The sequence below is a fragment of the Melanostigma gelatinosum genome (genome assembly GCF_949748355.1).
Source record: "Melanostigma gelatinosum genome assembly, chromosome: 21".
Lineage (NCBI taxonomy): Eukaryota > Metazoa > Chordata > Actinopteri > Perciformes > Zoarcidae > Melanostigma > Melanostigma gelatinosum.
In genome coordinates, this window is record NC_136654.1 from 1,439,367 (window position 1) to 1,467,065 (window position 27,699).

General features: G+C 45.4%; 1 protein-coding gene across 1 annotated transcript in view; it reads right to left on the bottom strand.

The window, feature by feature from the left end:
- rnf213b (ring finger protein 213b) overlaps positions 1-27,699 on the bottom strand; it is a 35,040-nt gene that overhangs the window by 3,263 nt on the left and 4,078 nt on the right. Inside the window, exons 9-61 of the mRNA XM_079293928.1 lie at positions 27,354-27,567; positions 27,200-27,255; positions 26,955-27,120; positions 26,731-26,880; positions 26,237-26,335; positions 25,975-26,103; positions 25,411-25,564; positions 25,148-25,315; positions 24,909-25,058; positions 23,710-24,341; positions 23,028-23,187; positions 22,729-22,946; positions 22,504-22,647; positions 21,855-22,007; positions 20,070-21,387; positions 19,716-19,900; positions 19,480-19,632; positions 15,012-18,806; positions 14,779-14,915; positions 14,593-14,691; positions 14,360-14,472; positions 13,576-13,689; positions 13,404-13,450; positions 13,160-13,316; positions 12,850-12,985; positions 12,468-12,656; positions 11,981-12,120; positions 11,689-11,864; positions 11,406-11,609; positions 11,000-11,187; positions 10,796-10,916; positions 10,155-10,255; positions 9,884-10,060; positions 9,642-9,787; positions 9,446-9,545; positions 8,769-8,880; positions 8,410-8,608; positions 8,127-8,317; positions 7,801-7,923; positions 7,345-7,446; positions 7,014-7,256; positions 6,801-6,885; positions 6,671-6,705; positions 6,484-6,581; positions 6,250-6,400; positions 6,004-6,166; positions 5,817-5,911; positions 5,132-5,380; positions 4,312-4,444; positions 4,142-4,225; positions 3,396-3,552; positions 316-517; positions 149-226 (exon numbers count right to left, since the gene is read on the bottom strand). Of these exons, the coding sequence (XP_079150054.1) occupies positions 149-226; positions 316-517; positions 3,396-3,552; positions 4,142-4,225; positions 4,312-4,444; positions 5,132-5,380; positions 5,817-5,911; positions 6,004-6,166; positions 6,250-6,400; positions 6,484-6,581; positions 6,671-6,705; positions 6,801-6,885; positions 7,014-7,256; positions 7,345-7,446; positions 7,801-7,923; positions 8,127-8,317; positions 8,410-8,608; positions 8,769-8,880; positions 9,446-9,545; positions 9,642-9,787; positions 9,884-10,060; positions 10,155-10,255; positions 10,796-10,916; positions 11,000-11,187; positions 11,406-11,609; positions 11,689-11,864; positions 11,981-12,120; positions 12,468-12,656; positions 12,850-12,985; positions 13,160-13,316; positions 13,404-13,450; positions 13,576-13,689; positions 14,360-14,472; positions 14,593-14,691; positions 14,779-14,915; positions 15,012-18,806; positions 19,480-19,632; positions 19,716-19,900; positions 20,070-21,387; positions 21,855-22,007; positions 22,504-22,647; positions 22,729-22,946; positions 23,028-23,187; positions 23,710-24,341; positions 24,909-25,058; positions 25,148-25,315; positions 25,411-25,564; positions 25,975-26,103; positions 26,237-26,335; positions 26,731-26,880; positions 26,955-27,120; positions 27,200-27,255; positions 27,354-27,567 (12,889 nt within the window). The remainder of the gene's footprint in view (positions 1-148; positions 227-315; positions 518-3,395; positions 3,553-4,141; positions 4,226-4,311; positions 4,445-5,131; positions 5,381-5,816; positions 5,912-6,003; positions 6,167-6,249; positions 6,401-6,483; positions 6,582-6,670; positions 6,706-6,800; positions 6,886-7,013; positions 7,257-7,344; positions 7,447-7,800; positions 7,924-8,126; positions 8,318-8,409; positions 8,609-8,768; positions 8,881-9,445; positions 9,546-9,641; positions 9,788-9,883; positions 10,061-10,154; positions 10,256-10,795; positions 10,917-10,999; positions 11,188-11,405; positions 11,610-11,688; positions 11,865-11,980; positions 12,121-12,467; positions 12,657-12,849; positions 12,986-13,159; positions 13,317-13,403; positions 13,451-13,575; positions 13,690-14,359; positions 14,473-14,592; positions 14,692-14,778; positions 14,916-15,011; positions 18,807-19,479; positions 19,633-19,715; positions 19,901-20,069; positions 21,388-21,854; positions 22,008-22,503; positions 22,648-22,728; positions 22,947-23,027; positions 23,188-23,709; positions 24,342-24,908; positions 25,059-25,147; positions 25,316-25,410; positions 25,565-25,974; positions 26,104-26,236; positions 26,336-26,730; positions 26,881-26,954; positions 27,121-27,199; positions 27,256-27,353; positions 27,568-27,699) is intronic.

A 27,699-nucleotide genomic window follows, 5' to 3' on the forward strand; every position in this document is an offset into this window, starting at 1 on the left:
TCAAATCAGATTTGTGGAAGTACTGATCAGAATACATGCTACTAGCATAGGATTTGAGGAACAAATCGGTTTTGCCAGCAGTCTTAACGTAGTCTAAAAGTCAGTTCCAGATGAAGACTCAGGTATCTTCAAATAGAACTGGTCTCACCTGATGGATCTTGTCCCGGACCTCATTAAGAACCACAGAGAAGTCCTGCAGGTGTCTGTTCAAGTACCTCGAGGTGTCCTGATCGTGATCAGAGAGGACAGCAGTGCTGGTTAGTAGAATGTTTGGTTTCACTTGTGCGATTGGTTTCGATTCTTATTTATTTTTACCGCTTGGATGAGCGGTTTCCCGGCCAGGAAGCGGCGGGCCAGCTGGGTCTGGATGCCCAGCAGGTCGTAGTTTCTGTCCGTCTCCCCGCCTTTCTTCAAGGTGTAGTGGCAGTGGGATAAAACCAGAGGCAGCAGCTCTCTTTCTGGGCTGCACAGAGTCAGCTGGGTGTCTGAGACGCTCTCTAGAGGAACACTGTATTCACTGGGGAAAGAAAACAGGAGCATGTCCGTCATCAGCCGTGTTAAACAGGTACAGGTACTCACCTGTTACAGGTACAGGTGAGTTTGTATGACACATGCGTGAGTCTAAAGTACACATGCGTGAGTCTAAAGTACACATACGTGAGTCTAAAGCACACATGCGTGAGTCTAAAGTACACATACGTGAGTCTAAAGTACACATACGTGAGTCTAAAGTACACATACGTGAGTCTAAAGCACACATGCGTGAGTCTAAAGTACACATACGTGAGTCTAAAGTACACATACGTGAGTCTAAAGTACACATACGTGAGTCTAAAGCACACATGCGTGAGTCTAAAGCACACATGCGTGAGTCTAAAGTACACATACGTGAGTCTAAAGTACACATACGTGAGTCTAAAGCACACATGCGTGAGTCTAAAGTACACATACGTGAGTCTAAAGTACACATACGTGAGTCTAAAGCACACATGCGTGAGTCTAAAGTACACATACGTGAGTCTAAAGTACACATACGTGAGTCTAAAGTACACATACGTGAGTCTAAAGCACACATACGTGAGTCTAAAGTACACATGCGTGAGTCTAAAGCACACATGCGTGAGTCTAAAGTACACATACGTGAGTCTAAAGTACACATACGTGAGTCTAAAGTACACATGCGTGAGTCTAAAGTACACATGCGTGAGTCTAAAGCACACATGCGTGAGTCTAAAGTACACATGCGTGAGTCTAAAGTACACATGCGTGAGTCTGAAGTACACATGTATAAGTCTGAAGTACACATGCGTGAGTCTAAAGCACACATGCGTGAGTCTAAAGTACACATACGTGAGTCTAAAGTACACATGCGTGAGTCTGAAGTACACATGTATAAGTCTGAAGTACACATGCGTGAGTCTAAAGTACACATGCGTGAGTCTAAAGTACACATACGTGAGTCTGAAGTACACATGTATAAGTCTAAAGTACACATGTATAAGTCTAAAGTACACATGTGTCAGTGTAAAGTACACATGTATAAGTCTAAAGTACACATGTATAAGTCTAAAGTACACATGTATAAGTCTAAAGTACACATGTGTAAGTGTAAAGTACACATGTGTAAGTCTAAAGTACACATGTATAAGTCTAAAGTACACATGTGTAAGTGTAAAGTACACATGTATAAGTCTAAAGTACACATGTGTAAGTGTAAAGTACACATGTGTAAGTGTAAAGTACACATGTATAAGTCTAAAGTACACATGTATAAGTCTAAAGTACACATGTGTAAGTGTAAAGTACACATGTGTAAGTGTAAAGTACACATGTATAAGTCTAAAGTACACATGTATAAGTCTAAAGTACACATGTGTAAGTGTAAAGTACACATGTGTAAGTCTAAAGTACACATGTATAAGTCTAAAGTACACATGTGTAAGTGTAAAGTACACATGTATAAGTCTAAAGTACACATGTGTAAGTGTAAAGTACACATGTGTAAGTGTAAAGTACACATGTATAAGTCTAAAGTACACATGTATAAGTCTAAAGTACACATGTGTAAGTGTAAAGTACACATGTGTAAGTGTAAAGTACACATGTATAAGTCTAAAGTACACATGTATAAGTCTAAAGTACACATGTGTAAGTGTAAAGTATACATGTATAAGTCTAAAGTACACATATGTAAGTGTAAAGTACACATGTATAAGTCTAAAGTACACATGTGTAAGTGTAAAGTACACATACATGAGTCTAAAGTACACATGTATAAGTCTAAAGTACACATGTGTAAGTGTAAAGTACACATGTGTAAGTGTAAAGTACACATGCGTGAGTCTAAAGTACACATGTGTAAGTGTAAAGTACACATGTGTAAGTGTAAAGTACACATGTATAAGTCTAAAGTACACATGTGTAAGTGTAAAGTACACATGTATAAGTGTAAAGTACACATGTGTAAGTGTAAAGTACACATGTATAAGTCTAAAGTACACATGTGTAAGTGTAAAGTACACATGTATAAGTCTAAAGTACACATGTGTAAGTGTAAAGTACACATGTATAAGTCTAAAGTACACATGTGTAAGTCTAAAGTACACATGTGTAAGTGTAAAGTACACATGTGTAAGTCTAAAGTACACATGTGTAAGTGTAAAGTACACATGTATAAGTCTAAAGTACACATGTGTAAGTCTAAAGTACACATGTGTAAGTGTAAAGTACACATGTGTAAGTCTAAAGTACACATGTGTAAGTGTAAAGTACACATGTATAAGTCTAAAGTACACATGTGTAAGTCTAAAGTACACATGTGTAAGTGTAAAGTACACATGTATAAGTCTAAAGTACACATGTGTAAGTGTAAAGTACACGATTTAAGGATCTTTTATGACCACTGGTACAGAGCAATGTGTTTCACTCAGCATTCAATTGTTTTGACAAAACAACCTAAACTCAAGGTCCACTTACTCGCTTGTTCTGGAGCTTTCGACCACGTTACATGCGCTTCATCAGCGGACTCTTTGACGCTCAACTGAGACAAAGCAGTGCTCAGGATCATGAGACTTTTTGGAGAGTCCTGGATCCTTCGCTGAATCTGCTGCTGAAGACCGTGTGAAATGGTCGAAAGCTCCAGAACAAGCGAGTAAACGGACCTTGAATTAATACTGATGGCCAACTGCTGTCAAACTCCAGAAGTTTTGCAAGCTTCAGATTTTTTACCAGTTCAAGACAAGTTTGCGAGACGCACGAGAAGCTTCCAGAAGAACTCTAGATGGTCGGCTGGTGGTTTCAATTTCAAGTAAGTAGCTTTTATATTTCACGGTTTTGCTCGATGGACCCTGCGATTGTATTTGCATTCTCACACTTTGACCCTCGGGTGTACCGACCTGTCCTCTTGGCGGCTCGCTCTCACCAGGCTGTTGTGAGTCTCCGACAGGAAGTCCACCAGAGTCCGGAGACACGACCCCGGTCCGTGTCGGGACGGAGTCAGAAGCTCCGCAGAGCTCTCGGCTGTCAGGTTCACATCCACACCCGAGTCTGCTGCTGTAAAGACACACACAGGCGTGAGAGAGAGTCAATGAAGCAAATAAATAATAAAATACAACCAATCACTGCTCTACACGGAGGAGTGAGCTTCTGCTTTCACACCAGTTCAATTAAACAAGTAGTTTTACTCTCAATTCATTCTGATTTAGCTCATTATGATTCATTAAGAGACTAAATGTAACATTTTCAATCGTTCCCTAATTATTATGAAACCAAACACTGAAGACTTCACACTGTTTACATTAAACACTGCTGTTAATCACTGTTTAACAGCAACAAATCGAACAATTACTGTTCTTCAAATTGCTGTAGAAATTGCTTTTAAAATCATAACTTTATTGCATAGTTTTCAATGAATGAACACTTTTAATTTGATCTTGTAAATCCCGTAGTAACTTCAGCTTAGAATAGGGCTCAATAACTTCAGGTTATTGATATTGTTCGTGTTATATTAGTAGAAGACGTAGCTGTAATATTCATAGTGCTGACGTTGGTAGCGGAGGCTGATTATTGTGTCTTTTGACAGACCAACACATGATCAACAGAGGAGCAGCTGCACATTCACACATCAGAGGTAAATGCTTACAGCTGTTGGCCACCTCGGCTCTGAGGCTGTTCCACACCTCCATGAACGTCTCCACTCTCTCCAGCAGCATCTTCCTCTGGTACCCTGACGAGGATAACGAGAAAGCTCAGTGCGCGTGTCCCTGTTTCCTGGTTGTTGTTGTTCGTTCAATGACACATTGACCTGCATACCTGCAGGTATCCTCTGTAACATCTGAGCAACGGTCTGATCTGCAGAGTGTGAGGTCAGAGGAAAGGCCCTCAGCAGGTCGGACTGTAACGCAGCCAGCTCAGGTAAGTGACGGAGCCGCCGCACACAGCGAATCTGTGGGACGAGCAGAGTCAGCGCATGTCAAACGCATAATAACTTATGTCATTGTGAACATCTGCAGTGATGAAACACGCATTCATATTCACTGAGAAATTACAAAACATGAGTTTAAGGAGAGTCTTAGGAATCACTTGTTGAAATGTAAAGTGTAGAAGCTCAACGTTTTCCTGGATGCTTTGGTTTCACACCGTCATGTGATTTCTCTCTTTTCTTTTGCAAAACACAGTTTTTAACATTCAAAATGTCATCCAATCTTCAAACAATGTGTTTTATTTGGTATTTTAATATATTTGTTTGTTAAACTTGCACACATTTTTCAGTGAGAGTTGTAGGTGGCACTGAAACCTCAGAGGTCCTGGTTTGAAGTGTTGCACAATATATTCTTGCCCCAATATTCCCGGCCAGGATTCATGTACAAAAATCTATTATTGTGATTTTGATGCAAATAAAAGTCTAGATGCAGATTAAGCTTCTAAACAATTTATTTCATTCAAATAACGTATGTAAATAATGGTGTTGGCGGTCGTCCTGATAGCTAAGTGGATGTTTCGTGCCATCAGTCGTCACGACTCCTCAGATCAGGATTTAAAACAGATCTGGTGTACCGAGGTGTCGGTTCCTACTTATCCTCCGCTGGGTCCCAGTGCAAGGATCTCACATGGCCCCTGATGAGGATCGTACCTTCTGGAGGAACAGGCTCAGCAGCGGTAAGGAGCTGCGTTCCTGTGCTTCTCCCACCAGCTGAGTGAAGCGCTCCACCGTCATGGACTCCGGCAGAGTCCAGAAGGAGGAGCGATGTGTCGGGCAGTCGGAGGGGAGGGACAACATGGGCCCCGGATCGCTGAAGAGGAGAGTCATCAGGGGACTTGCAGCAAGTCCGTCGTCGCCACCGATTCTGTCCTGAGCTTCGGCCAGATTCTCCTGCAAACGCTGCAAACGGAAGAAACAAGCTTCCATCACCCGGTCGCACAAAACGTCTTACTTTTGAAAAGGTCACAAGTATTAAACCCAGTTACAGCAATCAATGCGCTGCTTCAAAGTGTAAGTAACCACTTCGTTCAGCGGAACACCAATACATGTGAGTATTTAGTGGCGTTTTGATGGATTCAGGTCCACATTAAGGATTGGAAATCTACATATTGTGATATAAATATGCGTAGTGACTGCTCTCTGCTGGTTGAAACCTGGCATGAAAGCCGAACATTGTCTCTCTTCTTCTTGGACACCCGGACGGTAACGAGAAGAAGCCGAGCGTGTGTCGGGTTCCAGCGTCTGCATGGCGTCATGGTTGATACCTTTTCACGTTCTAAAGGGGTTTTTACTTTGTAATTAGAGAGTTACTCCTTAAATACATCGTATTCCTCACTTGAAGTACTGGGTTGATGGCAGAATCACAGACCAGCTTCTCCCAGCGCTGCCGTCCTTGTTTGGAGGACAGATCCTGGTTCGCTCCGCGGGAACCTTTGTTAACATTCAGCAGAGTTATGTCACATTCTTTACTCTCTGAATATTAAAAGCAGCGAGCTGAGAATCGTTGGTAAGCTGAGCATCACCTGGAGACTCTGCGCATGTATTGAGAATCAGATGAAGTGTAACCGCTGTGTTGTCCGTGTTCTGATCCAGCGCCTGGCCCAGCACACGCAGGTCCTTTTCAAGGTGTCTCCACAGGAAGTTGAGGACGTCATGGGGCCTCGGGTGGATCATCTCACCAACTCCCTACAACCAACCACCACAGGAGTATCATTAAACAATGCCATCGTTTCAATGCCACTGACATAACATCTGGTGCAAAGTCTCACTCTGTCGTTGGTCATTGCGCCCTGAAGCATGGCGAGGTGTGTGAGCAGCCGCAGGATGCAGGACTTAGCGTACGTCATCTGTCTCTCTGGGGCGTCAGACCTCTGGTCGGCGTCTCCTAAGATGTGTCCCGTCCGCGTTTGATCCCTGACACTTTATGCAAACGAGGAGGAACAATAATTAAACATTTGACTGAAAATACCGGCACAAAGCTGGATGACTGAAGAGATTCATACCTTTGCATTGGAGTAAATCCTGCTACTGGGTTGTGCTGCACGCCACCGATTGGGACTCCACACACTTGGCATGTTATTTTAACCATCGGTTTGCCACACTATGGGACAATAGAGGAGCATGAAATGTATTATTTATTGAACTTCTCTGTTCTTAATGAAACCCTGTTCAGAGGGAAACGGCTCATACCTCTGTCACAATGCAGGGATGTCCATTAGCGCAGGCTGTAAAGATGTCAAACACATTATATTCATAACCTGATGGACAGTTTAGAGAGAAGTGATGGTCAAATAAATCCTTTATACTGTACAATACTTACAGTACAGCTGTGCCTTTTTGTCTTGAGTGAACCACTGTCTGACTTCACTCATGTGATCATCGGGCATGGTTGGCAGGAAGGAGTTCTAGGAGGGAAACGTGAGTTGAGTTAATGTGCTACATTCATGGAGTAAGATATTTATAATGAGCGCGGTCGCCTCACAGCAAGAGGGACGGTTCAGGTTTGAAGAAGTAAAGATAAGAAGTGTCTCACTGTAACGTTCTGAGGCTGGGAGGCGATCTGATGAAGAGGAACCAGCAGAGGGTTTCCACTGAGGAGCACAGAGTCCAGGTGGACCAGCAGCTCCAGGAGGGTTTGTCTCTGGGCAGAAAGATGCGCGTCGATGCGGAGACACGAGCGCGGTCCGCCGATGTGATTTGACAGAAGCGCAGCGCAGAACTTCCTGAACTCCACCGACTTGACGTTCTTCAGGAGCTCCTCCAGCTTCGCCAGCTCCTGTGAGGTCATGTAGTGTTTAAAAAGCAACCAAAGAACGTAAATCTACTTCTGACACTTTCAACACGATGACATCATGTATTCTGACCTGAGGGGAGGGAAGCATGCTGACGTCAGGTGATTTGTAGCGACAGGTGACCTGTCTGAACAAGGCCAGGCCCAGCAGGCGGATCTGAGAACCGCTCAGCTTCTACACAGAAAACACATCAAGATGATGTCATCCAAAACAAACGGACAGAATCTTCTTTGGCAGTTCATTTAAAATTGAACCGATCATGTTTTGGTTTTTATTACCAGTTACTGTTTCAAATGGGAAGTACCCAAGAGACATATTCAGCATTTATAAGCAACATTTATTAAATGTTTGTATGGTGCTTATGAATGCTAAACGGCCTCTAGTGGTCGTTAGGAGCCATGACAGCGTCAGGATCATTAATTCCTCTTTTCTCCTCTAAACAGAGCACGCTGCTCACAAACTAGATGAACTAATCATCTTCATAGTTTATTATGAATCATGTTATTTCAGCCGTGGAGTCTCTCTGACCCGTATTTGTGTCATGAAGGAGTCCGATCTGTTCTCCAGCAGAACGTGGCCCACAGCGTCTCTCATGGCTCGGTACGGCGCCCCGCAGCAGAGGAACTGGTCCACGTGAGTTGGAATGATCTTCTGTGTAGAAACAAATATATTTGAGTGATTTAGATGAAAAATCCTCTTTGCATAGTCATCAGTTCCAGCGTATGGATCTTATTGTAAGTTCATAGCCGTTAACAGAGCGATGGAGTTCCTTGGTATGGAACACATTGTACCTCGTGCTCTAAAAAGCTTAGTTTACGTTAGTCACGTTTAGTTTAAGAAGTGTTTGTCTCCACCTGGAGTCGAAGCAGGTCTGGAGGGAACAGCCATCTCCAGGCCGGGTTGTTCATCATGGACAGAATGCAGTCCACACCTGAGAGCCTGTGGAGGGCTCGCAGCAGGTAAACCCTGTGCCAGTCGTTAGCACGGCTCTCACACACCGCCTTCACCTGCTGCAGGTACTGAGCCTCCACGCCTGCAGGTCTGCCTGCATGTCACCAGGAAACACGGCGCTTTATTTCCCTTTCAAAACCCCCCAGCGTTGATGCATCACATGTCACTTTAACAGAAGTTTCCCACCTTGAGCCTCCTGCAGCAGCCGCGCAGCAGAGCTCAGACACAGTCTCAGTCTGGCGACGTTGAGCAGGAACTCCGCTGGGTCCTGTTGTCTGTCTGGAGTCTGTTGACTGGCGACGCTGCTCAGGAACACCGTCTCCGCTCGTCTCTGCTGACCTCCGCTCTGTTCCGCTCCTCTCGCCTCTGAGCACAACAGAGAGTCCTGGAAAACGTAATAACTTCATCAATGACAAGTGATGGCGTTTGATTGTGTGTAAATGCACGTTTTTAACAAGTAGGCATTAGCACCAAAGATGAAGCCAAAGTAAAGCAACAAGAAGGATCCTCATCACGTCAGAGATGGAGGACTGATGGACTTTTACCTGGAAGCAGTTCACAAACAGCAGGTAGAGTTCAGTGCGGTCTTCTCTGGTCAGAAGATTCTCCTCCAGGTTCTTCAGGTAGGTCTGAATGTGAGTCTTCACCTGCTCAAAACTGACAGAAACAACCAGTCACACACGCGTTACTGTAGTTACCATACGTGAACATCTGTAAACATAAATAATGATCCCACAGGCATCGAGTGAAACTAGGAGAGTAAACTGAGGAGTGCAGCTATTCTCAACCACTGGTGGGGATCAGAGCGCCATCTAGTGGGCCGCAGAGGTACTGCCAAATGAGTTTAAATTAGATTAAGTTTAAAAAATGATGTTTGGATCATTTACAAAGAGTTATTAAAATGTCTAAATGTGCTTAGAAATTCACACAAAAAAAAGAAGTGAGGAACTATGACCCTAAATACGTTACATCTGGATCATAAAAGCAGTGATGGGTATTTATTTTGGTCACAACAGCTGACAGAAGCCTAACACATATCTACAGATTATTGTGATCATGTTGTGTTTATTTCTTATTCATTTGGGAAGGTGGTCCCTGGACTCATTCCTCCACTTCTCTGATTGTTATTATTGCTGTTGAGTGAGCAGCTCTCCACGAGGCTTCATGATAATCTACCTGTAGAGCTCACGAGCCTTCAGCTGATCTGAGACGATGAAATCACCTGTGCTGCAGCAGCAGTTTTGGCAGCACGGATCGCACCACTGGACTGTTATCCACACACTCCAGGAAGGGAGTGAGCTCTCTGGTCCTGTACACGTCTCCTGCATCGCACAACAAGAACACAAGGAGGCCGACTGTGTTATCATCGCAGCGTCATCGATCATCAGTTACCCTCATCGCCTGACTCCCCCACTGACCGTTAGCGGAGACGAGCAGGGAGAAGAGCAGCTCCACCACTCCGTCTCCGGGCGTCCGTCCCTCTGAGAGACAGAACCTGGACACCACCTCCAGGAAGTAGGAGTTACAGCAGTCCCTGACCGCTGCTTGCTGCTGAAGCGCCGCCCTGAACCACGAAGAGAAAAGTCACCATGAGAGCTGAACGACAGCGTCGGACGGCCGGACGCCTCAACATCTAACGGACACATTTGTCTGAACTCACTTGACGGTGGGGGAAACAGTCGGCGTGAAGTCGGGTGGCAGGTCTGTCCTGCACTGAGGACAGTGTCTTTGCTCCTGAATGCAGCGTTGGAGACACGGCAAACAGAAGACGTGCTGGCAGGGCAGGACGGCCGGATCTGTTAACCCCGACAGGCAAACCAGGCAGGAAATGCCCAACCTTCAAAATATCACGAGAGAGATTTATTATTAGACTGTGAGATAATAAAATAAGAGATTCTAGTGGTGTTTATTGTTATTATTAATATTCTGACCTCAGCTCTCGGCAGATACTCTCATCATGGAAAGAATTGAGGATCCGGATCAGCTGCTGCAGTGTGTCCACGCTCCTCACATCAGGGCACTCCTGCATCAGCTGTCAATGAGAGAAACACTAATGTGAGGACCCGTCTGACCGCAGACAACGACCAAAACATTTGACTTCTGTTGTTCACTATGTTTCTTGTTTTTAGTAAGAATTCCTTTACTGATCCTTTCTGGTTCTTCTGCACTTAAATGTCACTCAAGGAGACACGTACAGACCAGGAAGAGACCCAAGTGACCCTTAAAGACACAAATAGACTTCAAAAAACCAACACAAATAGACACAAAAGATACACAAAAGGACTACAGACACAAAATCACGAAAAAGAGACGCAAAAGAACAACAAAGTGACGTAAAATGAACAGACGCGTAACAACAATTTCAAATCGACACAAAACAGCTCGAAAAAGAGGCTTAATCACGACAGTCTGTGTGTCTTGCTCCTGTGTAGGAGAGGTGGCGGGGGCTGTTGTCTCATGGAGAGAGGTCACCTCAGCTGACTTACTAACGACTAACTCATCGATCATGAGAAGAGATGCGTCCGGATCCGGGAGGGTTACAACCTCTTTCTGTCACGATGAAAACACTCACGCTCAGGAGAAGGTTGCAGTGTTTCAGAGCCAGTTCTCTCAACCTCGAGTCTTTCTGTTTCACTCTGAAGACGACGTGCTGGATGAAAGATGCAACAACCAGCATCCCGTGCCACAGCGACCTGAAACAGCAAAGAGGTTATCGAAACACTTTAAAACACAAAAAAACATCATTTTTTCCTGCTGCACGTTGTGACAGACTCACCTGATGGAGTCCAGATGCTGCAGACAGCCGGCGCTGCAGAGGGTTCTGTATTTCTGACCGAACACTCGGTCCAGACACGGCTGCAGAAACTCCACTCTGCTCACGAAGGACTCGCACTCCTGCAGCGACGTCACGGTCAGCAGTTTGGTCTGTTCAACACAGACACCGAGCGCTCCAATGTCCTCCACCTGCAAAACATCCACCTTTTTAGATCTCACAACTAAGGATCATGCTAATGTTTAGCATGTTAGCTCAGGTTCCACACAGTGTTGTCAACTCCTCAGTGAGGAAAGTAGCTACACACAGTGTCTAAGCAGCTCTGCTTCCAACCCACTTCATATTTCAACAAATACTACAATTACATCCTTCAGCTAACAACTGAAAAAAACATCTAAATTGTTCTCACCATTTCTCGGGGCTCCCTATTCGACCCCTGCTGAGCGACATCGGTGGCTAGCTGTGGCTGCAGCAGAAACATGTGGCTGAGAGCGTCCAGTCGGGGGGCAAAGTGTTTGGCAGCAGCTGTTATCCAAGCAGGCGAGAGCTCCGCGGCGGCACCCACGGAGGTCTGGAGCTCGGACACGCAGCCCAACATGGCCCTGGAGAACACCTGGACAACAAGTCGAGATTATTACCGGCAGTTCCCCAAAATACGTTTCACCTAAATGTGAGGCTCAAAGCGTCGGTACCCTCAGCTCGTCATTTGACTTGATCTTCAGAGAGAGCAGCAGGAAGTCTTGGAGGTAGAGCTGTCCGTACTGCCATCGATCCTCGTCGGAGAGGTTCTGTATGTGACCGCCCAGCTGGCTACTGGAGAAGGTGCTCACGAACTGCAGAATCCTCCCTGTGCCGTCCTCTGTTGTTACTGAGGAACAAGTCATCAAAACATTTGTGACCACACTATATATACTGTATCTGCTCATCGTAGGACAGAGATTATATATACAGTAGTGTGTAGAAAAGTCGAAGATGAAGGCAAACCTGGCATGAATTCAGATTCTTCCCACAAGCCTTCAAGGTGAATCCTGAGGAGCCAGCTGAACGGAGCAGCGCAGGATCGTTCTTCACCATCCAGCATGAAGTAGTGATGCACCGGCACCTCCTGGTCTGACTCACTGGAGCTTATAACAAGCGGAGAAAAGGTATGCCTTTGGTTGAAAAAACAACTGACAGACATCACCATGAAACTTCACCAGATGATTACGGACTTTAAGAGGAGTGTTTATTGTATTACAAGTTATCTGAAATGTTTTGTTTAAATATGCAAATGAGACATTATCTAATGGTAACTTTTGGTGAATTTAGTAGAAATCTACAGACGTAAACAGACAAAGTAGTTGAATAAACACCTAAATATGTATTTGGGATGTTTTCTTTTCATTACTCTGAAAGAAGACGTGTTAGGGAAGCTAAACAGCCCAGAATCAGGGAACCGTGGGAATTAGACAGAACAAGTAACCCTTAATACCTTGAGCTTTGAAGAGGTGTTAGGCCTAAAATCTGTGAATCTGACAGGATGTCCAACCACAGCTTTACCAGGCCCTGGCTGAGCCTGTCATCAGACAGCAGGTCCAGATTTGCAAATCTGTCCATAACTTCCAACATGTTGGCCAAGATTGGAGTCACGATGGACTGAAGACGGCGCCACAGGGTGTATCTGTCAGTTAAAGACGCAAAAGAAAGCTCCACTCCATCAAATCATCAACTAGAAACACTTAAAGAATGCACATGAAGCACCAATGTGCAGAGAGAAATACTAAGGTCCAAAACTGGAGCCAAAGCCACACCGAAAACAAATCACTCGATCCAGTACGTTAATCTTTATTAAAACGTTTCCAAGTTAACGTTACCTCAGAGTTCCCCCCTCCTGCAGAGCCTGGCGTTTCATGGCTTCTCTGCTCACCCACTCCTTAGGAGAGCCCATCATTTCTTCTGTCTGTTTCAAAGCCTCGGCCAGTCTACTCAACAACACCTCCTGAAAGTGAGCTTTAATAAAGTATATAGTTGACATATATCAGACACAAATGAGGGATGCAACAAGTGAAAGAGTCAGATGTTTGCTTATTACGGACAAAATGAGTAATTCACAAAGAAAGTGATTAGAAACAATCAACAAACAAAAAAAAAACGTATTCTCAGATGATATATATCTATATTTACCTCCTATTTGCACTTGACCAGCTCCCAGAAGAGTCAGAAGGATGTGCACCCGCTGCATGCTTCGCGATGTCACGCCATCGGGGTCCCTCAGCAAACCCACAGCTTTTTGGATACACGATCTCACTAAGGCAAGGCTGTGGAGGTGGGCTCTATCTCCCTGCATGCAAACACAGTGACATTTGTTTTTTACGTGAACGCATATAAAGGAACATTTATTTACTTTTAAACTCACTTTTGTATCTACCTGAGAGTCTCTACTTGTCCTCGCAGTTTCTTCATCGTCATGGTGTCCTATTAAAGTAAAAACATATGGTTTATTTTAAAGTACAAATTAGCCTAGAGAACAGTAAAAACACTTTCTTTCCCATTTGTAACACAACACACTTGGTAGTGACCAGATGATGAATAGCGTATACCTGACAGTGCAGGGTGGAGTAGGCTGCTGATGAGAGTTCCACAGAAAACCAAGAGGTTCAGGCTCATGTCCTCTGAATCCCTCAGGTCATCAATGTGCACGGAGTGCCAGACTCCTTCGGCGCGAAAGACAAAATGTTCCTCAAGTCTTGTTATACGTCAAGTTTAATGCAGTCAACAAATAATTGACCCTCCATTAAGCCCGCTGCTACACCGTCAGGCTGTCAGCTACATTACCATGGAGCCCACACTAACTGCACTCCCTGAATAAATATCATCTAGTTTTGGGAAAAACTAAAAATGTATTTCAGAGAGAAGCAGACAGAAGGGTCTACAGTATGTTTTTGAAGGATATATTCAGCATGTCAAACTGATTCAGCAGTGAAAACAGGTTAAATCGATAAAGAGAGAAGCTAAAGCTACAGCTTACAGTGTAAAAGTGAACCACTACATCACCTGGACATCCAAACAAAAGACAATGAAATTAAGGAACAACACTGCAATGCTGCAAAAGCAGCAAGTGTTTACATTCAGTATACCTTCAGTAGCTAGCATAGAATAGAAGTGCTAATGCTAGTTTATGGTGCGCTAACGTACTCTGCTAATGTTAGCTCCACAGGTTTTTATGTTGGCATGAGAGTCTGTGGAGCAGAACTGGATAGTTGTCGGACCCTGGTCAAAGATGGCCGATGCTACGCTTTGATTGGCCAGTCTGCGTTCGAGGGGCGGGGCTTAGCAAGGGATCAATTGCATTGCAATAAACATCATATTACACGTAGTACTCACCTCCTTGGAAACCGATGTACTGAGATTTGCTTGTGAACCTAGAAACCTTCACAATGAAAATCACCCAACAGGTCTGATCCTCCAGTGACATCAAGTAGTTCATGGTGCAATATCTAGAGGCAGATGAAATCATAAACATATCTGATCTGAAACGCCTGAAATGTACTTTTTTTTCACGGAACATCCATAAAATCATATTGCAATCTGTTCAGGATGTTGTCATTGAGCCCTACTTTGCTGATGCTATAAGCTCATCACTGCTGTGGGATTCCTCGAGGTCCATCTGGATTAACAGGATGCGAAGAGAGGGGCCCGCATCTTGAAGGAAGCCCCTGACACAGAAAGGAGAGTAAGAGAAAGATTTAAAGACACAATTTAAATTAAAAAAGCCATGCTCCTGTTATCCAAATAGTTAGTACCTTATCTTGTTGCAGAAGGAGACCTCAGTGTCAAACTGGTGGAGCGAGAGAAGGAGGATCCTCTCCGTATGCAGTCCTAGAGCAGGGGCAACAACCCTGACATCCGATCTGGTTAGCAAGCTGGAGAATGTAGTTATCTGTGAAAACCCACAAAGCGGACAGTGGCATCAACAATTTGTAAAGATTTTGAACAAGTGGCAAAAACTAAATTGGAGCAGTAGTTTGTGGCCTACCTCTAGAAACTTGCTGGACCCCTGATGCTTGTTCAGGCAATCTTCCAGGAAATTTCGGAGGGAATGGTGATGCTGATGTTGGAAATACGTTCTCTGGAGTTTCTCCTTCTCTTGGTTTGCAAAATCGGAATACTTGAGCCTCACAACAGCATCAGGGGTGGCACAGTTCAACAGGAGACATTTTGCTAAATCAAAGATCTCTTCTTCCTCGTTTTCACCAGCAGCAACTTCCGTCTCCATCAATTCTTCGCTCTCGGACATCACTTTGTTCTCGTCATCACATATGTCCATTGACATATGTTCTTTTCCATCAATCTCTGTGTCCATCGCATCACCCAACTGATCGTCCTCTTCATCAGCTACCTCTTTCTGTTCGTTGGAATTTGACTCAAGTATTTTGTTTGGTTCATCTTCTTCCAGTGAGTCATCCTTTTCATTCTGCTGCTGTTGTCTCACTGCACCGGCATCAACTTTTTGTGCTCTCCTTTCCAGTGCTTGCAAGAGAGCGCTGGCACAGGCATCGCCATGGTAGCCGACAAAAATGTCAGATTGCTTGAAATCTGCTGAGGCCTCACCTAAGAATTCCTTTACCCACTCCTTCAGTTTGTGGAGAACCCTGTGCTGCCACGGTTCCAGGTCGGTACTCCTATCCACCCTGTGTTTTTCAAGCCTGTTGATGAGGGGCATGGGAAAGTGCTCATATACTTTCTTCTGGTCCTCTACTACCACCAGTCTAAAGTTTGTATGGACACGACATTTGACTCTGTGGGAGCCGAGACCGAGATCAACGTACTGCTGCTTACTGAGGTAAACATAATACTGGTTCAAGGCATCGTACAAGCTTTCGTAAAGATTTTGCATGTTGAGGAGGATGACAGTACGCCCGGTCTCCATGCACGTTTTCACCCGGTTAACGTTACGGCAGATTTGGGCATATTCCTGGTCCTTTGGGAATCCCGAGCCAAAGATTATTTCAGGCGGTGGATTGTCTCCTTTGGCAAAGATTTGTTGCTGAAGGATATGGAGAGCTGCATTGTTGGTGGTCAGCAAAAGGAGGTAACGGCTCTCCTGGTTGGCGTCAAGGTCAAGATTATTTTTCACCATTTGCAAGGTGCTTGGTCTGGGAATTTCCGTAAAGTTTTGGAGAACCTCTTGGAAAAATACGACAGGGTCAAAACCCTCTGGTTGTCCACTGAAGTTACGCAAGATGGCCTCTACCAAGTGTCCACCATCTGGCTCTTGTTGCGTTGATTTGACCACGGCAAAGAGCATTTTGACGAGGCTGTAATAATCCCTTAGACCAAAGAACTGATTCTTTGTGGTCTCCTTACATATGCTCAAGAAGGCCTTCGCCAAAGATGGGAACAGGTGTTTGATTTGCAGGAGAATTTGAGTTGAGGATGAACAAATTCCCTTTGCAGTTTCCACAAGTTCATCCTCACTCGGATCCCATCTCGACACAAATATTCCTCTGTTCATCTTTGCTGGGTCAAGAGCCCAGTTGGAAATGCCAACAAAGCCGACTTTCATGTGTGGATCTGGCTTGTCATTGTCAATGCAACCATCCTCCAAGAGAGGATGGAGGGTCTTCAGGGGCATCTGAGGAGAATCTTCTGCGAGTCCTATCTCATCAAGCACCACCACAGATACATACTCGTCCATGTTTTTGTCCTTCTGGAAACGGGCACAGTTCTTGAATGTCCCTATGATGCCTTCCGGACTTGAGTGAGGACTGCACTGGAAGGAAACCATATGAACTTGCTTGAGTTTCTTGAATAGTTCACAGTGGGAGTTCTGGCCCTGCATGGCATCAGCCACCACTGTTTTAGCAAGCGACTTAGAGCTGCCTGGCTTGCCAACCAGAAAGAGTGGAATCCTGAGCTCAATGCAAACCACCATGAGAAACACATTCTCTTTGAGTGCAACATTTTTGGCTATGGTCGCCCTTGTCTGAATGTTCTGAAGAAAGAAGTCCTGACAGGATGAAATCTCTTCCTGCAATGCTATTGGATAGCAGAGAGGGTCTGGGAAGTACCGACAAATTACAGAGAGGTAATGCTCTTTGTCTTCCAGAGATGGGTAGTAGCAGACTCCAACTGAAAGAATCAAGCACTTCAGTGCTTTATGAGCCTCATTGAGATGAGAGCAGTTGTTAAAAAGGACCTCGCTATGCTGGTAAAACCAAACTAGCACTTTCATAGACCTCTCCACATCTCTGAGACTCACAAAGCTGCACTCATTTTTCCGACTTCGCATGTATTTCTGTGAGTCTGCCAGAACATTTGAAATTATGTCCTTGCAGACCTCTGGCAAACCATGGTTAACAACTTGCTTCTGGACAATCTGTTTGATGTAGGAAAGTTCAGTTGAATCACTCAGCTGACCAAAGTCCCACACCAAAGAAGCCATGCTTGGAGGCAGAGGATGGACCCTGTACACCAGCTGTCGCAGAGGGACTTTGCCGAGGCGGTCTTCTGTTTCATCTGCCTTCACCCTGTATCCTAAACCAGCACGTTCCAAACGTTTCACCATTTCAGGTGAGTGCTTCCTGTAAGGATTGCAAGCAACTATTATTTTCAAGCCACTGTCTGCTTTCAGGGGTTCCCCTTTCATTGATTGGTCACACAGGATTTCCTTGATGGCAAAAATGGCCTCTGTGGTGTTGCCTTCATCGAAGAACAAAATGGTGTCCAGCTTGTGCATTCTACGGTTCTTTGCGGCAAGTATCTCGGCCTCCCTCACCTTTCTGTAGATCATCTCTGCTGTTGTTCCACCATGTACCTTGACAAGTACCATGTTCTCCACTGGTTTGTCCTCCCTCTGCAGAGCACACAGGAAACGGACTAATCTGGTTTTTCCACAGCCGGTCTCTCCCATGATGACAACTGGAATTCCACACCGGAATCTCATGTGTATGGCCAACATCTTCATCACATTGTCAGCAGTGAGCTCATATGTTCGGTCTGGATCAAATGTTCTGTCCGTTATTCCTTTCTTTGCACCGACAACGCAGGAAATCCTTTTGATTTTGTCAGGACGTGGCAAATTATCAAAGTTTTCAGTGAGAGAGATCCTTTGCCGTTCCAAACCCTGAAAAAGGTTTTGTGACATCACATTTTCTATCAGGACCTTGTGGCTTCGAGGATCAACTGCATTGAGTGTGTTTCGCGTCTGACATATCACATTAAAGCCGAGGAAAGACATTGAGAATCGGTCTGCATTAAAGAAAATGTACGGATGAGACTCATTTTCCCAATGCTTACGAATTGTCAGACGGGCAAGAAGGTCATCCTCCAGACTGTTGTCAATGTGTAGCTTGCGGCTTTCATCAGATGTATTCAGAGATGGCGAGGCAAAATCTCTTGACATTAGAATCATGAACTTCACAATGAATCCCTTGAAACCAGGCAGCTGGTCTGCCAGAAAATCTGGATCACAGAAAACTGAGTTCTCACAGTCTTTCAGTTGCACATTGAGGAACCAGGAGAAGTTCTTCAGCTCAGCCCAAGATGGATCTTGCATTCCACAGTATTTCAGAAATTGATTGACACAATCGATGGGATCCCCCATTGTGGATCCCTCCTGGTAGTTAAAACGATCCAGATTCTGATTGTTGCTGTAGAGCTTTAGGTATTGATAGGGTCTTTGAACCCCCTCACTGCAAAACTCCTGTTCATCCATGAGTGGATCAAAGGTCTGCTTTGACAACACCCGACTACTGGCCAACAACTCTTTCACCTCTTTTGGAGGTCTACAATTGATGGTAGGCAGAATGTCAAGAAGGCCAAGCTTCATCTGTGTGAGCAAATTAAACACAGATTTAGAAAATCAATGGCAGCCTGAGGTCATTTTTGTAATTTTGGTTTACATTAAAAAAGGGGCAGAACCTCCTAATCTGAAACTTTCAAAGCTACTCAACACAAAACAGACGGAACTGTTTTAATAATTTAAGCAATGCATGCTAATTAAGTGAAATTTAAGGCATTGCATTCAGAGATCTATGGGACCCCAGTTAATTCAAGCAGGTAAGTGTGGATTATGGGATATAAATATCAATGCATTTTAATGCTTATATTTGGTTTAGCTGTAGAATTAAAATTAACAAGCTAGCCAGCCATCTAGCAGGCAGCTGGCTAGTTACCAAGCTTACTAATTCCACGATGCTTTAATGCAACACTGGTTACAGATAATGAGCCCAACCACAGGCTGGTGTCCAGCAGCAGGACTTGGACTGACAGTCCCTCCGCCTCACTTCTCGCTGCTCTGGAAAAGGACAGCTACCTAGCTAACTAGCCAGCCATCCGTGTCTGGTGCTGCGTTTCCTGGAGAGCAGGCTACAACACTTTACGGCCCCGCTGACGTCAACAACCGCCATTTTCTTTTGTACCCCGGAAAATAGTACTATGTCAATTCTACTCCAGCTCGATGGTTTGGGAACTTGTTTACAACCTAACCTAACCTTACATACCTCTTTTGGCTGGTTTTGAGAGGATTTGTTTGTTCTCAGGACTTCAACGGTGGTCAAATGAGCGACATTTCTTCTCCACAGCATGCCATGGCTGTCGCTCAAACAGCCCAGAACTAACAGATGGAACAGGAGCTCATCCAGACCTGAACGAACCTGACAGGAAACAAAAGTGAAGGAGAAGACTGTCAAGTACAAGCAACGACAGAACAAGTGATCTGCAGAGAATGTATACTTACTCCAGCGGTGTCAATGTGCAGGAGAACAGGGTCCTGCTCTCTCAAGGGTGCCAGTTTCTCTGATAGACTCTTAATCAAAGAGTCTATATCAACACATGGCTCAATCAGTCTGATCCTGATATGATTTGCTCTGGGAGATTTCCGCTGGAACTTCTCAAACAAACGATCCACATAAAGGGATTTCCCTATTGATTGACAAAAAAATGCATTCTGTCAAGAACAATATGCCATGCCCCTATGTTTAATTTAATTTAGTAACGATTTTACGCGAGATATATCAACAAAACAACACTGTTTTTACAAACTAATCATATTCTACCCCTATTGATGAAGCATTTTCAGGGTCACCCTTACCAACTGCAGGCCGTACAGATGACACCGTCCAGACTGAGAGCTGATCTGGAGAAACCTGGGCGACGGGGCTTTGTGGGGATGTGTTTTGTGTGAAGTGGCGATGTAGATATTTCCGAGCAGTCTCTGCTGTTAGACTCACACCAGCCTGCACTTTGTCATTGCTAAAGTAAGAGGGCACATATCTGTGCTGGTGCTCAACCGGACTAACTATGATCAAGCGATAATGCGGGTTGCCGCTTCTCTGAAGACCCTCGAAGAGCTCCCCCGAGGCCACACTGACGTCATATCCCAGCAGCCCTGGATTGACGAGAGAGTATATCTTCTGGCAGTTTCTAGCGGCGCCTTGGCCGAGAGCTCGGCGGAGAAAGATCTCCACCTCCTCCTCTGTGGTTTCCTCTCTGCAGACTAGAACCTCGTCGGTAGACGGCAGAGGCTGCTCTGGATTCTGCATGTAAAAAGACAGGACGGAGGTGAAAACTTCTACATCGGGGCAAAGCACAAGATTGGGCCTCCCCTCCTGGAGGACCGGGGGAAGGTTCCTGATCATGTGCTGCTGGTTCGTTTCAGAGAGGCACGACAGGAAGTGGGCCAGAGACGAGATGTCCAAGTACTCATTGAGGTACTGCGGCATGTCGTCCTTGAATTTACACCACAGTTCTTCAAGACTGTCCTCAACGAGTAGCGAGTCCTCTGCGGCATCCTCATCGCATTTCGTTACACCATCATTTTCGTCCTCTGAAGAAAACTCCATCAAATTATGAGCCTCTTCCATGTCCTCTTCGGCGTGCCCTGGTGAAGCTGGCGTTAAGTCCAAAGAAGGAACGAACACCAATTGATCTTCGTTGTCAGACTCAACATCTTCTGGTTCATCAGGCTTTGAGGTCCGACTTGCTGCATTAGTGTAAGCGACTCTGACATCAGTTAGCGTGCACTGAGGCTTTATGGGAAAAAGCAAAAGCCATAACTGTGGAGGAACTGGCACCTGCCGGTGACACACTTTGTGTATCCAGTGGCACAGGTACACCATCTGCTCTGAGGTGTAGTGGTTCAGCAAGTTGAAGTTGGAGCGCATCTCACCGATGAAGGAGCGCCATTCCTCTTGGCAGCTTTCCATGGAGTGCGCCAGCGTTTGCAGCCGCTCGGTCACCTCGCCGTCGTACGCCATCTCTTTACCCTGCAGGGATAAGAAGGTGGCTTTGATGCATGGCTGCTGTTGTGGGCAGCACTGGACCTCAGCATGCCAATCCCTGAACAGCATGTTGCCAGAAGTTTGCATCTGAAGAAGGATGGTGCCCAGTCGCTGAACTCCTTCAAACACCTAGAGAGCAGGAGAGTGAGGATTAACAAAGTTAATCTCAAAAGATAAACAAGACCACACACTTTGGTCTTAGAGGCCTTTGCACGCTGTTTTTATCGTGTGATTAATACGCTTGTCAGGTTGATTTTCTGAGCTTTCGTATCGCGAATAAAGGCATCAACCAATCACGTTGTGCAGAACGTACATATTCAAAACGTTCACTATAGTGTACCACAACACGGAGTCTCCGTAGCCCAAGCCAAGTTACTGTAACTACCGTCAGTCACAAAATATTCAACCTGAGCTACTTTCTAATGTCATTTAAATCACTTCAGAAAATAAAATGACCTTTTGGATGAGAACATTTTTATTGATTTCTGTTGACATACCACATATTCGCTGTCGTTGAAACATCCTCTGAAACACCTCTTGCCACTGTACATTGGGCAGAGAGTTACATGAAACGGTCTTTAATAAATGCCACCGACCTCTGTGAACCTGTTGACTTGCTCTCGGCCGTGCTCCCCTTTGGACGACATGAGCATGAGTTTGTTCTGCAGCTCCAGCAGGTCCTCCAGCTTGTAGCGCTTCTCCTCTGAGTCGCTTTTCACTGTGACCGCCACCATGTTTTGTAGACATCTCTGCAAGCAAGTGTCATAAATAAATCATAAACATCTTAAATAATTAAGAGGAATTCAGTCAGCAAGGCCCTACATCTTGGTATCTTTGACTTAAAGTTTAAATTACAAAACATATATCAGCACAAGGGCAATTATCCTTCTTCTGCCGTCCACACATGTTTCAAAGTACCGGTAGGTTAAGTGTGCACTCAAGAGCAAATACGTCAGAGGGAGACTTGGAAGGAAATAGAATAAAAATCAAAGGTTTTACATATTTGACCCACAAGAGGAAGAGAAAAAGTAAACCTTTCCAGAATTTACTTTATCTCTACTCGTGTATCTTGAGGGTTTCAGGAAGTAACCAGCGGATATGAAAATGCCAAACACGTATTCCAAAAATATTCTCACTATCGGATCATCAACGGCTCTTTCATTTCAATGTTCCAAGACCATATTCTTTCCTCAGGTCCTTTAAATGTCCCTTCTCTGTTGACTTATCCTTTAATGACAGACTCACCTTCTCCGTGTTGTGAGCAGACCATCCGATGTGATAAACTCCGTGAGCATTGATAGAAGAAGCCAGGGAGAGGGAGGACTGCTCCACAGAGCCGTGGCTCTCCTTCAGTGCTTTCAGCCAGCTCAGCAAGCGAGTCGACTCTCTCTGGAAAAACAAGGGCATCGTTATCACTCCGCCACAGTATCGGGGGGCTTCATGTTAGATGTTACATGGAGAGGTCATTACCAATTTGTCTGGCAGCTTCTCGTCTCTGTTCTGGGTGTCCCACACCTGCTGAGCACACCTCATGAACTCCTCAAAGCCGGCGTGATCGGGGAGGGCGTAGAGCAGAGGGCCGTAGCCCATCACCGCGTCGTGGAAACAGGCCACCTGGTCGATCTCCGTGTCGTTCTCTCCGGCAGATATGGAAGCTAAGTCGACGTACACCTTCACGTCGCTCATATCTGTTAAAGGGGGCAGAGAGGTGAGCAGGCAGGCGTCGTCTGCAGAACTAAACACAATACATTGCTTTTTGTATCTCTCACTTTTCAGGTTCTCTTTGACCCAGCAGACCAGAGTGTGGCTGGCTAGAAACTCCTCCAGGCAGTAAGTGTGCTGCTTGGTGACGGTGGAGAGTCGCCGTTTGGCACGAAACAGCTCGTCGCTGAGGGACCCCAGGGCCCTCTGCTGAAATGTGTCTTCTTCCTGTTTTCAGGATTCAAAGATTAAACATTTTCTTCAAGAGAATGTCAGGAGAAACATTTCCACATCACTTTGCATTATCTTGAATATTGAAGAGATATACGTTTGAAAAATCACAACATCATTTTGTGTTCTTGAAAACACAAAATACCCACGTTTAATATTTCACTGTAATGAAGTCTCTCCTGAAGGGAATGCATTGATCAGAGTTATTGTTTCTCTCATCAGATAAAGAAACTGAAGGAACGTTCATATCAGACTCGTTGTTAGAAGTAGACTAAACTTATCAGAACAATACGAACTCATGAGGCTCAAAGGTGAGCTGATGATATAAATGTGAAATAAAAGACGATGGAAGAAATTCTGCAAATGCATCCGGCGACCCACCAAATGTCACTCTTCACCTCCTGCTATTCATTCACTGTTTGTGAAAAGTCCTTAAATTAAAATAAAGATAAACATGAATAAGAAGAGTATGTTTTCTTCTGGCGACAACTTTGTAAGTCAACAGATCACGAGACTTACCAGCTGGCTCAGAGTGACGATTTCGGTGAAGTTCCCCGAAAGCTTCATTTTTTCAGCGATCTTCAGCATCGCCCCGGCTGCAGCCGCTGCCTCGTGCAGCTGTCGATACTCCTGGATCTGAGCCAGTCTCTGCTCCACCCAGCTCTCCTCGGGTTTGGACCGTCCTGACTCGCAAACCGTCTCGGACATCAGACTCAGCTCCGTCTTCAGCAGCTTCCCGTCTCCCTGATCGCCAGAATCCTCCAAAACCTGATCCAGCTGCTTGAAAGTGATGTTCGCGTTCGCGAAGCCGGAGCCGAGTTCACAGAAGTCCTTCAGCAGCGGCTTCCAGATGTTTTCACAGATCTGCGTGAGGCTGACTGGAAGAGGAGACGAGCCGCTTTGCCTCCTTGCCGCGAAAGACGCGGCCCCCTCGACCCAGCGGGACAAGATCAGGTTGCTGCGATGCAGTTTGAGCATCTCACCGGACATCTTCAGGACATCCTTGCTGGTTTTATACCAGAGGACCTGCGGGGGGCCCGGCTTCCCCAGCTTCCCCTCAGCATCAAAGGACTGAACCAGCACCAGTTGGCTCAGGCTCACCGGCTGGAGATCCGCACGGTGCTGCTTCTCCAGAGCAGACATCTCAGGAACTGGATACATAAGAACCGGGTTACAGAAGAAAACCGCCCGTAAACCCACAAAACAACGTTCTCTCACTTAAAGGACCAGTGTGTAGCATTCCAGGGGGTTATTCAATTAAATACAATATTCATAACTATGTTTTCATTATAAATAGTTATCGATAGCTTAGAATAAGACCTTCATATCGGGAGCGGGAGGCGGAGTCCGCCATGTTGCATCGCCATGTTTCTACGGGAGCCCAGAACGGACAAACCAAACACTTACCTAAAGGTAGGGCTGAGCAATAATGCAAGATGACAATTTATTGTCTTTCAATTTTCAAGCTTTATAATTTACCTTCGCCCAATACTCATTTTTCTGAGCAGAGCTTGAACGCACCATGCAAGTCAATGCAACCTCTGCTAACATCAGCAAATCAGTCGTTCAGATTCATCCCGGTGTACTTTTGTGACGGCGTTGCCACGGTTTTGCACTCGGTGGCTCGATTGACCGCACCGCAGCTCTAGATGGCACTGAATCCTACACACTGGCCCTTCAACAGATTCTAAGCGGGCAAAGGGTTTCTCATTCCTCACCTGTGATGCTTTCTGTAACCTTTGCTATCATCTTTATCAGCGTCTCCATTTTCTCTCTCCGCTGCATGAAAGAGTTTAAATCCATCTCTCTCTGAGACAAAACAGCGTCTGCATCGACGGGAACCGGCTCACTTTTGGTGTTTTTCTTGTCTGTGGACGACACGATGCAGCCGTTATTAAATAACACCGTTTAATTTAGTAATCACGGGAGGCTTATTCTGTGACGGTAATGCTCTTACACTGCTGATGAAGCCTCTTGAACTCCTCCTTATATTTCAGGCAGGTCTGCAGGTGTCCCCGGGGCACGTGTCCCTGCAGCAGAGAGTCCACCAGAGACTGCAGCGCGGACAGACAGCTGTGGACGACCTGCCCTGCAGCGTCATCCACCCGGATCGACGTCCAATCACCTGGAAAACAACGACATCGTCAGCATTACAAGCCGTTAACCTCAAGGAAACACGACGATAAATGAATCGCTAAAATAATGAATGAAATGAAGTACTGTGGGACAGCAGGTGGTTGATGGCGGACTGAGGATCGAGCAGCTGGACGACAGAGTTGTCTCTGAATCGAGCTGCTGATTCAACCACGACGGCAGACATGACAACATCAGGAGGGTCCTTCATCTTCCTCATCAGGTCTCCCTCCTGCCCTCTCTGAACACATGAACGTAGCATCATTTATTTAGCTTTATCATTATTTCATTGTTAAAATAACCCAATTCAATTTCTAGATTTTGGTCCATTTTTCTTCCATAACACGTCGTCTTCAGACTAATGGAAAGAAAACATCCAAAATACACATTGAGTTGTTTATTTCACTACTTTCTCTATTTGCGTCTGTAGATTTCTCCTAAATTCCCCAAAGGTTACATTACACAATGCCTCATTTGCACATTTAGAAAATAACATTTCAGAAAACAATGGTCTTAACCTCAGTCATCGAGTGGTGACGTTTCATGGTGATATCTGTTAGTTCACTGTTCTACATGATTCACTTGTAGTGTCTCCCCTGAAAGGAGGTTGTATTGTCATTAGACATCATATATGGTGATATTTATATGCACCTGGCAGATGTTCTTGATAGCAGACTGACACAGCTCGTCGAAACACGTCTGTACAACAGCGTCGCTTTTCCTTATAGCTGCTGAGGACGACTGGCGGCAGCAGATCAGTACTCTCTCCTCCTCGCTGGCCTGCAAAGAAACCAGTTCACACGTGCTGCAGAAGGGCAGCGTGCACCTGCTGCCACTGCACTGTATTCTCCCTCAGACGTCACTAAAACAACAATACTGTCTATTTTACACTGATCAATGAACGGTGGCTGACCTGGGAGATCCTCTTCTTCAGGTCTCTTTTCAGGCTCGACGTCCAACTGGAGGAAACTTCTTCAAGAGAGCAGTCGGCCTTCAGCAGCGCATCCCACATCTGATTCAGCACAGTTATTACATCATCATAAAATAAACATGGTCGCCCTGTTCCTTCTGTTTCTCATAAAGAAATGAGGTCAATTCATATACGGCGTCTCTACGTCACTCCTCCGTACTACCATATGGTAAAAATCCTGTTCATAGGTTGCAAGAAACAACAACATGGCGAATTCAAAACATCAGTCCACAAACCAATGAGTGATGTCACGACGACTGCGTCCACGTCTTATACACAGTCTGTGGTTTGAGTACATGAAATCAGAGAGAACGGGGTTCACACATATTTTTACGGTGTGCCTTAAATAGAGACGGAAATGTCCTGTTCGAGCTGTAAAGAAGCCAAAGTCAACGGAATAAAAACATAAACTGCTGGTGAATATTCAGACTGCGTACCTCAATTTCCTTTGGAAAGCTGAGAGACTTTGACGGCGCCACGAGGGGTTTCTGCAGCAGCTCATCTCTCCACTGTCTCATTCGCTGCTGCGCTGGCTTTACAGCCTCCAGGAGTTTCTGCTTCAAGGTCTCAAAGTCCCCGTCTGACGACTAAAAGACACAAAAAGGAATAAGTTCAAGTCCCACGATGAGGCTGAAGCAGCACACGACCAACAGACGATTACCTCTTTCCTCAGCTGGGCAGCCAACATCTCTGCCAGTTTCACCACCAGCTGGTAGGAGAGGACCGCGGCCTCGTACCACTGGACGAGTCGCACGAGTGGACACGTGTACTTCAACACACTGATGCTGCTCATGAAGGCTGGCTCGATGTTTCCACCTTCCATCATTCTGCAGACACGAAGCAAAGAGTTACAGGGAGCAAACCAACAGCACGGTGCATCAGAGGGGATGTTCCAGACGTCCTCACCTGTCCTCCTCTCTGTCGACCTGCAGCAGTATGTGGGTCAGGGTCCTCCGAGCGTGCTGCACGTAGAAAAGAACACCATAGAGGGTCATTTTGAAGGGAACACGAAGCGTACTTTGAATGTTAAATCATGTCATATGTGTATTTTCCGTCCCACCTTTGCATTCTCCTCTGCTCTGTTGTTGTCCGTCGACTCGCCACATTTTCTCAGTCTGTATAACAGACTCTGGATCAGCTGTTCTGCAGGTAACCCCGTCAGGTCTGAAAACTCAGGAAGATCCTCAAAAGCGACCAGAGAGGACCAGCTGATCCGGAGCAGAGGCGTCTCTTTAGCCGAAGGTAAGCGTGTCCGGATCAAACCCAGCACTCTCCTGTGGAAAGTGTTCCTGAATGAGCATGCCGCTCTGCAGAGATGACGTATTTCATGGAAGAGCTAACGGAAGTTAGCTCCACACCGGTTCCCTCAACAAAAAGACAATACTATTTCTCTATTGGAAAGGTTG